This window comes from Vulpes vulpes, chromosome 14 (assembly GCF_048418805.1).
Source record: "Vulpes vulpes isolate BD-2025 chromosome 14, VulVul3, whole genome shotgun sequence".
Lineage (NCBI taxonomy): Eukaryota > Metazoa > Chordata > Mammalia > Carnivora > Canidae > Vulpes > Vulpes vulpes.
In genome coordinates, this window is record NC_132793.1 from 12,303,836 (window position 1) to 12,312,757 (window position 8,922).

The window sequence follows — 8,922 nt, forward strand, 5'->3', positions numbered from 1 at the left end:
CCAGATGAGGGGTAGTTCTGAATTTGGTGAAGCTCTGAAGACACAACTCCCCAGTGGGGCAAAATCAGTGCCCGGCCTAAGAAGGAAGTAGTGGAAACTGGGACCCATGGAAGGAGGTGAAAAGTCAGGCTGCTGTCCTAAGGGAGGACGGGGCTGGGAGGCCAGCCCAGTGGGTGGGAGGGCAGGGGTGTCTGCCCAGCGCTCTGGGGTGGGCAGACAAGGAAGTCCCGGGATGCCTCTCTGAAGGTGGGAGGCAAGGGGTTCTGATGCTACTCTTTGAGGTGGTGAGAACAGGGAGGTCCTGGACGCCACTCTGGAGGTCTGAAGGTAGGGGTGAAGCTGCCCTAGTGAAGGGTGAGGGGGACTCCCCTCGGGCCTAGGTGGTGAGCCGCCCTGCCCCACCGTATCCTCCCACAGACACCAACGTCTTCTACCACATTGAGGGCAGCCGGCAGGCCCTGAAGGTTGTCTTCTACCTCGACAGCTACCACTTCTCCAAGCTGCCCTCCCGCTTGGAGGGCGGAGCCAGTCTCAGGCTGCACACTGTGCTCTTCACGAAAGGTGAGCTCTGGGGTCCCTGGGCATAGCTGCGGCCTCTGAGAGCACTGGGACCCAAATGCCTGCCCTCCCCCTTCCTCCATAGCTCTGGAGAATGTGGAGGGGCCACCTCCTACAGGCAGCCAGGCGGCGGAAGACTTGCAGCAGGAGATTAACACCCAGTCTCTGGAGAAGGTTCAGCAGTATTACCGCAAACTCAGGTAAGGGCCTGGGCCGCATGCTGGGGACAGGAGTCTGGGCCCGGCCATGGCAGGGTGGACGTCAGCACATAAGGCCCCAGACGGGCCCCCGGTGTGGCCTCGGCCTTTTCTTAAGCACCTGCTCTCTGCCAGGCCCTCTGTGAACATGGGCTCTTCAGATTCTCCCAGTTGCTGTACGCCAGTCTAACCCACTTTACAGATGAGAAAACCGAGGCCTCAAGAGCCTACCCAGCTTGCCCAAGGTCACACAGGTAGACAGTGGCTGAACTGAGCTTTGAACTGGGTCTGTTTCATCTCAATGCAGATTTTTCCAATTGAGAGGAGCTGCCTGTTTCATTCTATGTGGGGGATAGGAGCTGGGACAAGGGGCCTGGGATTCTTGACCCTGGGAGTCCGGGGGAAAAGGGTGGTCCTAAGGGCCTTGGCCCTGCCCAGAAGAGAACCCCCAGGGAGAAGTGGAGAGCAGGGGCCACCTCTGCCCAAAGGAGGCTCTAGGCCCAGGGAGGCAGCTCCCACTCCCACCACTCAGCCCAGCTCCCTCCTGTTCCTGCTTCACTTCTTCCTTTGTGGAAAGAGGCTGAGAGTCAGATCAGGGGTTTGGGGTATGGGTAAGGGCTTTCCTGTCTTGGGGCCTGGCTTTACCATTTGGAAACGGGAGGATGATGCTTTCATTCGTCTGTTCAGGGAAACTATCCAGCAGTATCGTTAAAACTGGTATCTTCTGGATCGACCCATGCCATCAACCCACCTTTGGCATTTGTTGAATATTTTAAATATTGCCTCTGAGAGCATCCACTCATCCATCCCTCCCTTATTCAGCACACGTTAAGGGAGAGCTCCTGGGGCCAGGTTCTGTTCTGGATGCTTGCTTGGGAGTCAGCAGTGGCCAAAGCCTCTTCTTCACCGAGTGCAGATTCTAGAGCAGCAGTCGCCCTGCTTTGTCAATAAAGTTTTTTTTTTTTTTTTTTAAGATTTTATTCATTTATTCATGAGAGAGAGAGAGAAATAGGCAGGCTCCCTGTGGGGAGCCTAATGTGGGACTCTATCCCAGGACCCTGGGGTCACGACCTGAGCCAAAGGCAGCTGCTCAACCACTGAGCCACCCAGGTGCCCCTGTCAATAAAGTTTTATTAGCACGTGGCCACGTTCACTTGTGTATGTACTGTCTGAGGCTGCTTTTGTGCTACAGCAGCAGAGCTGAGTAGCATCTTGAGAGAGACAGTCTGGTCTATGCAACGTGAACACTGTTTTATCCTTTACAGAAAAACATTGGCCAAGCCCTACTTTCAGAGGGAGAGATGAGCAATAAGCCAGTCAACAAAGAGCATTGTAGCGTGTCAAGTGGTGACAGGCGCTCAGAGCAGAGAGTCAGTGGGACAAGAGGATAGATGTCGGGGGAGGTGGGGTGCTGATTCTGACAGCAGGCAGGGAGAGGTGCTTTGAGGAGTGCCTGGCGGGGAGTGCCCAGGAGCCCACTTGTTACCCGCTCCCTGCCCTTCCACTGTTAGAGGAACAGGTGTCTGTGGATGGGGAGAGCAGTGCGAGGCGTTCTCAGTGCGAGTAGTGGGGGGGGGGAGGAGCAGAGAGGCAGAGGCCCCACCCTCACCCCATCTCTGTCTCTCTCTCAGGGCATTTTATCTGGAACGGTCTAACCTGCCCACGGATGCCAGCACCACAGCAGTGAAGATAGACCAGGTGTGCCCCCATTCCCTCAGCCAGCAGCGGAGCTTGGGCAGCGCTGGGGGCTGTGGGAGTCAGGATGCAGCAGATGGGATCCAGGGGTCCCACCCCAGCCAGGATCCTGGCAGAGCCGCCTCTGAGGCCTCTGTAGCGCCTCCTCCAGGAGCATCCCTCCTGGGACAACTCCGACCCTGTTCTAGGAATTCCAGCTGCTTCCCCATGGACGTTGGAATTCCCAAGATGGTTTCCCCCTGCTGGCACCTGCCCACCTGTGCCCTCCTCTCCCTCGTTTACCCGAGCGTGTCTCTGAAGCAGCCGCCCACATGCGATGTCTGATTGGAACTTACTGCCAACATTTTAAAATCAACAAGCTTTCTGATGAGATGGAGGCTTCTAGCTTCCCTGGAGAATCGGAGGGCTCTGGCCGTCCGGGGGCCGCATTCCCATGTGTCAGTTGGCTCTCCCAGGGCCTGTGCTCCAGGCTCAGACAGGCCTGGAATGTGCTTCTGGGGTACTGGCCTCGGGGCTGGAGGCTGGGGGCTCCCAGAGAAGTGGTGGGCACGGCCCTTTGGGAGTTGGTAGTCTGGCTGGCAGGACAGTCCGATGACACAGAAACTAGGGGCAGAGCGCCATTTAGTGCCTGCACAGGCGATTGAGAACAGCTGGAGGCACAGGGAAGGCTCTTCCCGGGAGGGTGCCGTTGGGAGAGGACAGGAGGGGGCACTTGGCTCAGGTTAGCTGGGGGCACACGGCGGCAGGTGGAAGGTTTGGCTGAAATTCAGCGTAAACTGAATGCCAGCTTGCGGGTCAGTGGGAGCCACCGATGGTCCTTGAGTGGGGGTCGTAGAAGGTTAAGCGGGCTGTGCCCCCGGGAGAGGGGAGCCAGGGGGACAGCGGCAGGGGAGGGAGATGAGGGGGCAGGGCAGGGACCTCCTCCAGGGGCCCTGATGTGTGCCTGTGCCTCACAGCTGATCCGCCCCATCAACGCCCTGGACGAGCTCTGCCGCCTTATGAAGTCCTTCGTCCACCCCAAACCTGGCGCCAGTGGGAGCTTGGGTGCCGGCCTCATCCCCATCTCCTCTGAGCTCTGCTACCGCCTGGGCGCTTGCCAGATCGCCATGTGTGGCACGGGCATGCAGAGGTAAGCCGCGGTGACCCCGGAGTCAGGGCAGGCAGGGCCCCAGGGGCTTCCGCGAAGTTCGGGGGCGCAGGACAAGGAGGCAGGCGGCCCTGCCTGTTGAGCCCGGTGGTGGCCTTGGCCCTCTCTCGGCCTCTGGCCTCTGCTGGGGAAGTGGGGCTGCAGGGGTAGGCGGCCCTAGGAGGGCTGCGGAACCCTCTGGAGCGGAGTCTGGGTTGGTGCAAACGCCAGTCTGCGTGGTTGTGCTTGAACATCCCTGCAGCATCAACCGGCTCCTGTCTCCAGGGACAGAACTGGCCTTCATGGCCCACTGGACACTCCGCTTTCTGCCCTTTGTCCCTGCTGCTCATTCCTGGGGTGGGGTAGGAGTCACCTTCTCTAGCGGGCCTTCCCTCTTTAAAGGGCACCCTCTCCCCAGCACCACCGCCCTCCCCTCCCCTTCTCCTCAGCAGCCCTACCACCGTGCCACACACGAGGTACTTTACTTGTGTATTCATTTATTCTTGGGTTACCAAGTGTCAGCTCTGTGAGGGCAGGTACTTGTTTTATTTCTCTGCCATACCCTGGCACTGAACAGCACCTGGCATACAGCAGGTGCTCAATAAATGCTTGTTGAGAATGCTTTTCTTGAGGATACGAAGCACCATTGTCAATGGATTAACTCATTTCTTCTTTATAGCAAGCCACTGTGGCATGGCCTATGCCAGGGCTTCTCAGGCCAGGGCAGTTTTGCTCCGCAGGGGACATTTGGCAATGTCTGGAGAGGTTTTTGGTTGTCACAGATGAGGAGAGGAGGGTGCTGTTGGTGTCTAGTAGTCAGAGGCCAGGGATGCTGCTAAATATCCTACAAAGCACAGGACAGGCCCCCTGCCCTCCCCCTGCCCTGGTCCAGGTCCAGAGGTCAGTAGTTTCCTGGTAACAGTCTGTCCCTGCCTTGGGCTGAGGAGCCTAAGGCCTGGGGAGGGCAGCTTACCTGCTGAGGGTCACAGAAGTAATTATGTGGCTAAGACTTGAATCCTAGAGGTTGGGCTGCAGAGCCCATGTTCTAGAATTGTTCAGAACAGATGGGAGAGATGAATAGATGTGTCCATACAAGCCCTGTTGACAAGTTGTGAGGCATTAAGGGAGTCACTTCATTTATTCCTTCAACATATGCTTACTGAGCACCCTTTTCGAGCTGGCCCTTTGGGAGTAACACCACAAAACAGGCGGGGGAAAGCTCCTGTGCTGTGCTGACGTATTAGGGGGTGCACAGAGTAAAGCAGTAAAACACCTACTGTGTGCAGGAGTGCTGGCTTCCAGGAGGAAGGATGGGCAGGTGTCGGGGGTGGACAGGAGGGAGATGGTGGTGGTGGTGGGGCTCTCAGGGAGAAGATGCCTGATGGGGAGGGAGCTAGTGCAGCGGTTATCTGGGGGCAGGAGGGGCAGTTCCCAGGGGAGAGGGCAGGGCATGAGGCCTGCCCGCAGCCACAGCCCCGCCCACCCCTCCCCTGCAGGAGCACCCTGAGCGTCTCCCTGGAGCAGGCGGCTATCTTGGCGCGGAGCCACGGGCTGCTCCCCAAGTGCATCATGCAGGCCACGGACATCATGCGGAAGCAGGTGAGGTGGCCCCACCCACCAGGTGGGCGGAGGGCAGGGTGGGTTCTTGGGGTGGGATGCAGGGCCATCAGTGGCCCCCAGCCCCTGACTCGGGCCTCCTCCCCATCTGGTGAGGCCCCAGATTTCAACTTCTGGGGCCTCCAATGACTCCCCTCAATACCCCTCCTGCCCTCCACCTACATCCATACGCTTCCTCCCTGAACTCTGCAAAGGCAGATCCCAGGCCTCATGGTTCTTTCTTCCCAGGGCCCCAGGGTGGAGATTCTGGCCAAAAACCTCCGAGTCAAGGATCAGATGCCCCAGGGTGCACCGCGGTGAGTGGCTGCTCCCCCAGGCCAGGAACTGCGCGTGGCATGCAATCCCCGCCTCACCCCCCGCAGCCCCCGTGGTGTTCCCATGGGCGCCTCACGTCTCATTTATGGGGACCCACTTTGAGGAGTGACAAATCCCACTCCAGGCACTGTTCTTATTTCTTTACCCAACAAGAACCTTGGGGCATTCTTTCCAGGTGGCAGGTGGGGACACCGAGACACAGAGAGGTGAAGTATCTTGTCCCAGGTCATAGAGCTCGCAGCTGTCCGTGGGGTGCTGGAGAGGCCCCCGGGATCTCTTACGTGAAGAAAACTTGAGGGGCAGACTGCTGTGTCTAGTTTGCTATTGTCGTGGAAAATGCATTACCACCCCCGCCCCCATACACACACCCCCGAGCACGGATTCTAACGCCCAAACACGCACGTGCAGACGCGCCTGTGTTCATATTCATAGTCTGCCAGTCCGGGGAGGGCCGGGCGGCTGGGGGAAAGCGGGAGCAGCCTGGATGTTTCTCCCCACCGCGCATCTTTTTATACCTGTTGAGTTTTATATTCTGGGCAGGGATTATGTGTTCAAGAAAACAGCCTGCCCGGCCATTCCTCATCCTCTTCGCCCCCCTCTTCCCCAGGCTTTACCGCCTCTGCCAGCCGCCGGTGGATGGAGACCTCTAAACGTGGGGATGGATGCCCGGTGCTCAGCTGCATCCTCTGGAGCTGGGCTTTGGCGGGGCACGGGGGGCCACGCTGGCCTTCACCAGAGCTCGCCGGGACTCCTTCCCGCTCTGGGATCTGCCAGCCACCCTGCGAAGACAGGTGGTGTCCCCGCTCTCGGATGAGCTGGCCCATTGGCCCTGGGCCGGCACATTCTCGACCCTTCAGCCAGAAGCCCGAGGGGTGCCGGAGACCCACAGAGCTAGCTGATGGGTGCAGCCAGGACCTGGGCTCCTGCCCACACGTCCCTGGGACACGGGAGAAGTCACGGGCGCTGTAGCTGGAGGCCTGCAGACCCAGTTGCCTCAGGATGGCTCAACCTGCACTTTTAAAACCCCTGCTTTCCTTCTAAATCCACATTCCAGGTGACACATGAGTCTCCTCCTCCCCCCGCCCCCCCTTAGCTTCCACTTCACCCCTAACCCCGTACTAACCTGCTCGGTGGACTCAGAAGAGCCGGGCCTCTGCCAAGAAAGAGGGACAGGGCACAAGCCCTGTCACCAAGAGGAAACCTGAAAGCCACACCAGCTTCCTACATGACTGCCATCGGAACTTTGAGCCATCAGCCCTGGGTGCGAGATTTGCTCTGACTTTATTTATATGGTGTGAAATCTCTATGGTTTATTTTGGGGTTTTTATGTTGTTGGTGTTGTCGAGATTTTTTTTTTCTCTCTGGGTTGTGTGATTATATATTTGACATTTTAAATTTCAAAGAAAGATATATTGTCTAACAGGGGACCAACATAAGGTAGCACTGATGACTTTTCCCATCTACTAAAAAAAAAAAGAGAGAAACTAAATTATTGAAAATTCAAAAATGTCAGTATTTCATCTTTTTTTTAATATTAGGGTCTTAAGGTATCACTTACAGATATTGACTACAATTCTTTTTCCCACCCACCTCAGTTCTCCAGCAGCTGGTCAGTGTTAGCATGAATTCCTCTGCTCTCTTTGAATCCGGGGCTGCAAGGATTTGAGCGGCAATGGGACCAGGGCTGGGGGCTGGAGGGGGTTGAACCACCTACCCAAGGTGCTGTCCCGCACAGGTGTCTGTCCTGCAGCTAGGAGGACCACTGGGAAACGTGGGGAGGTGGCTTCTGTAACTTATTTTTTTGATATTAGCTCAGAGCAGGGCATTTGGGACTTCTCAGCCAGCGGGAGAGACAGGAAGCCAACCTGCCCACCTCCTGGCCACAGGGACCCACCCTGGGGTCGGTCCCCTCTAGCTCTGTATGCCAGCAGGGAAGCCTCCTAGCTGAGGTAGCAGGGAGGGGAAGTTTTTCTTGTCTGTGGCTGAGGTCGGGAATGGGTTACCCACTGTCCCTGAGGCTTGAAGCCCTACCAGCGTCTTGGCTCTCTGGGCCTCCAGAGGGCCACGCTCCCCCTCTTGCCACTGTGGCCTAGGTTGCAAGAGGTGGCTCGTTGCTGGACACAGGTGACATGGATACAAATGATGTGCTTTAGCCCCCTGGTGGGAAACAGAGAGGGCCCCCCTGGGGGCAAGGGCCTTGTGCACTGGTTTACTTTAAAATGTACAGATCTTCTCATTAAATTCATGATAGATTTTTTATTATTATTAAAAGTCAGTTTATAATACAAAGATCCTGATCTGTGGAGGGTTCCTTTGGGGGGCTGACCCCGGTGGTGTGGGGCGGCCAGCGTCACGTGTGGGGGTGAGCTCGTACTCTGAAGGCTGCGCCGGGGACGGACCCGGTTCCCATCAATCCTGACCTAGTCCCTGGGCCAGCACGTCTGCAGTGACGTTACCAGTCTGAACCCGTTTCCTGCCCTGAAATGGGGGCGGCATATGTGTCCTCTTGCAGGGGGAGAGAGGTGAGGACTACCCGGGATTGCACGGTGGGCCTGAGCCTCCCGCGTGCCAGGGAAATAATGGTCTTCACATTGCGTTTGCCTTGAGTTTCCATTCTGAGCTCCCATTTGACCACAGTGGTGGAAAATGGGATCATTTTTCCAGGCGTTCCTTGCCTCCTCTTGGGTGTCATGCTTGGCCTCCCACTCTTACATGTGCCCGAGGGCCAGGGCAGGTCCAAGCGATGCTGATGCCGCCGAGCTGCCCTCCGCTCCAGCCTGCAAGGCCCACTGGGGTCTGCGATCTGGGACCGAGTGGGGGTGGAGCTCTCAACACGGGCTGATTTCCGGCCAGAGTCCAGGCTGCCGCCGGCGGACCAATCAGGACAGATGCACACCTGGACTTGGACTCAGGCGCTGAAGGCTCTCACCTGCCCGTGCCCGGGTCAGCCTTCGGGGCTCCCTGGGTCTATCCGCCCAGGAGGGGAATCTCATTCCCTGGGCCGGATTTGAGCTGCAGGCCTGTTTTGCTGGGCTTGCCCTCTTCCCTCCTTCCCTTCCTCTTCCCTCCTGCCCTCTGGCAGACCCTGACGTCTATGAAACGCTCCCTCCGGGTACCCCCTCCTCTTGAAGCCTGCCTCCCTAGGGAGCCCCCTGAGCCATGATGTCTCCACCCAGTCGTGCCTTTCCAACCAGCACTTTTAGTCTCCTCTTTCCAAGCTAACCTGTTCCAGAACTCATACTCTCAAGGCCCAGATTGGGTCCTTCCCAGAGAGAGCGATCCTGGTGTCTTTCAATTACGGGTTTCAAAGACTCCATCTCACTGTACAAAATAGCTGAGAGTGAATCCTGGTGGGATTTGAGGCACAGCAATGGGCTGATTGTTTGGAATTACCCGAGGCTCGTGCCTGGATCC

General features: G+C 57.5%; 1 protein-coding gene across 4 annotated transcripts in view; it reads left to right on the forward strand.

The window, feature by feature from the left end:
• The window catches only part of PREX1 (phosphatidylinositol-3,4,5-trisphosphate dependent Rac exchange factor 1), a 178,796-nt gene extending 170,999 nt beyond the window's left edge, over positions 1-7,797 (forward strand). For all 4 annotated transcript variants that reach the window (XM_072735632.1, XM_072735633.1, XM_072735635.1 and 1 more), the window contains exons 34-40: positions 418-561; positions 644-758; positions 2,387-2,453; positions 3,407-3,579; positions 5,073-5,175; positions 5,422-5,489; positions 6,116-7,797. In XM_072735632.1, coding sequence (XP_072591733.1) covers positions 418-561; positions 644-758; positions 2,387-2,453; positions 3,407-3,579; positions 5,073-5,175; positions 5,422-5,489; positions 6,116-6,158 — 713 coding nt within the window. In that variant the 3' untranslated portion in view covers positions 6,159-7,797. The remainder of the gene's footprint in view (positions 1-417; positions 562-643; positions 759-2,386; positions 2,454-3,406; positions 3,580-5,072; positions 5,176-5,421; positions 5,490-6,115) is intronic.
• Positions 7,798-8,922: the final 1,125 nt, after the last annotated feature.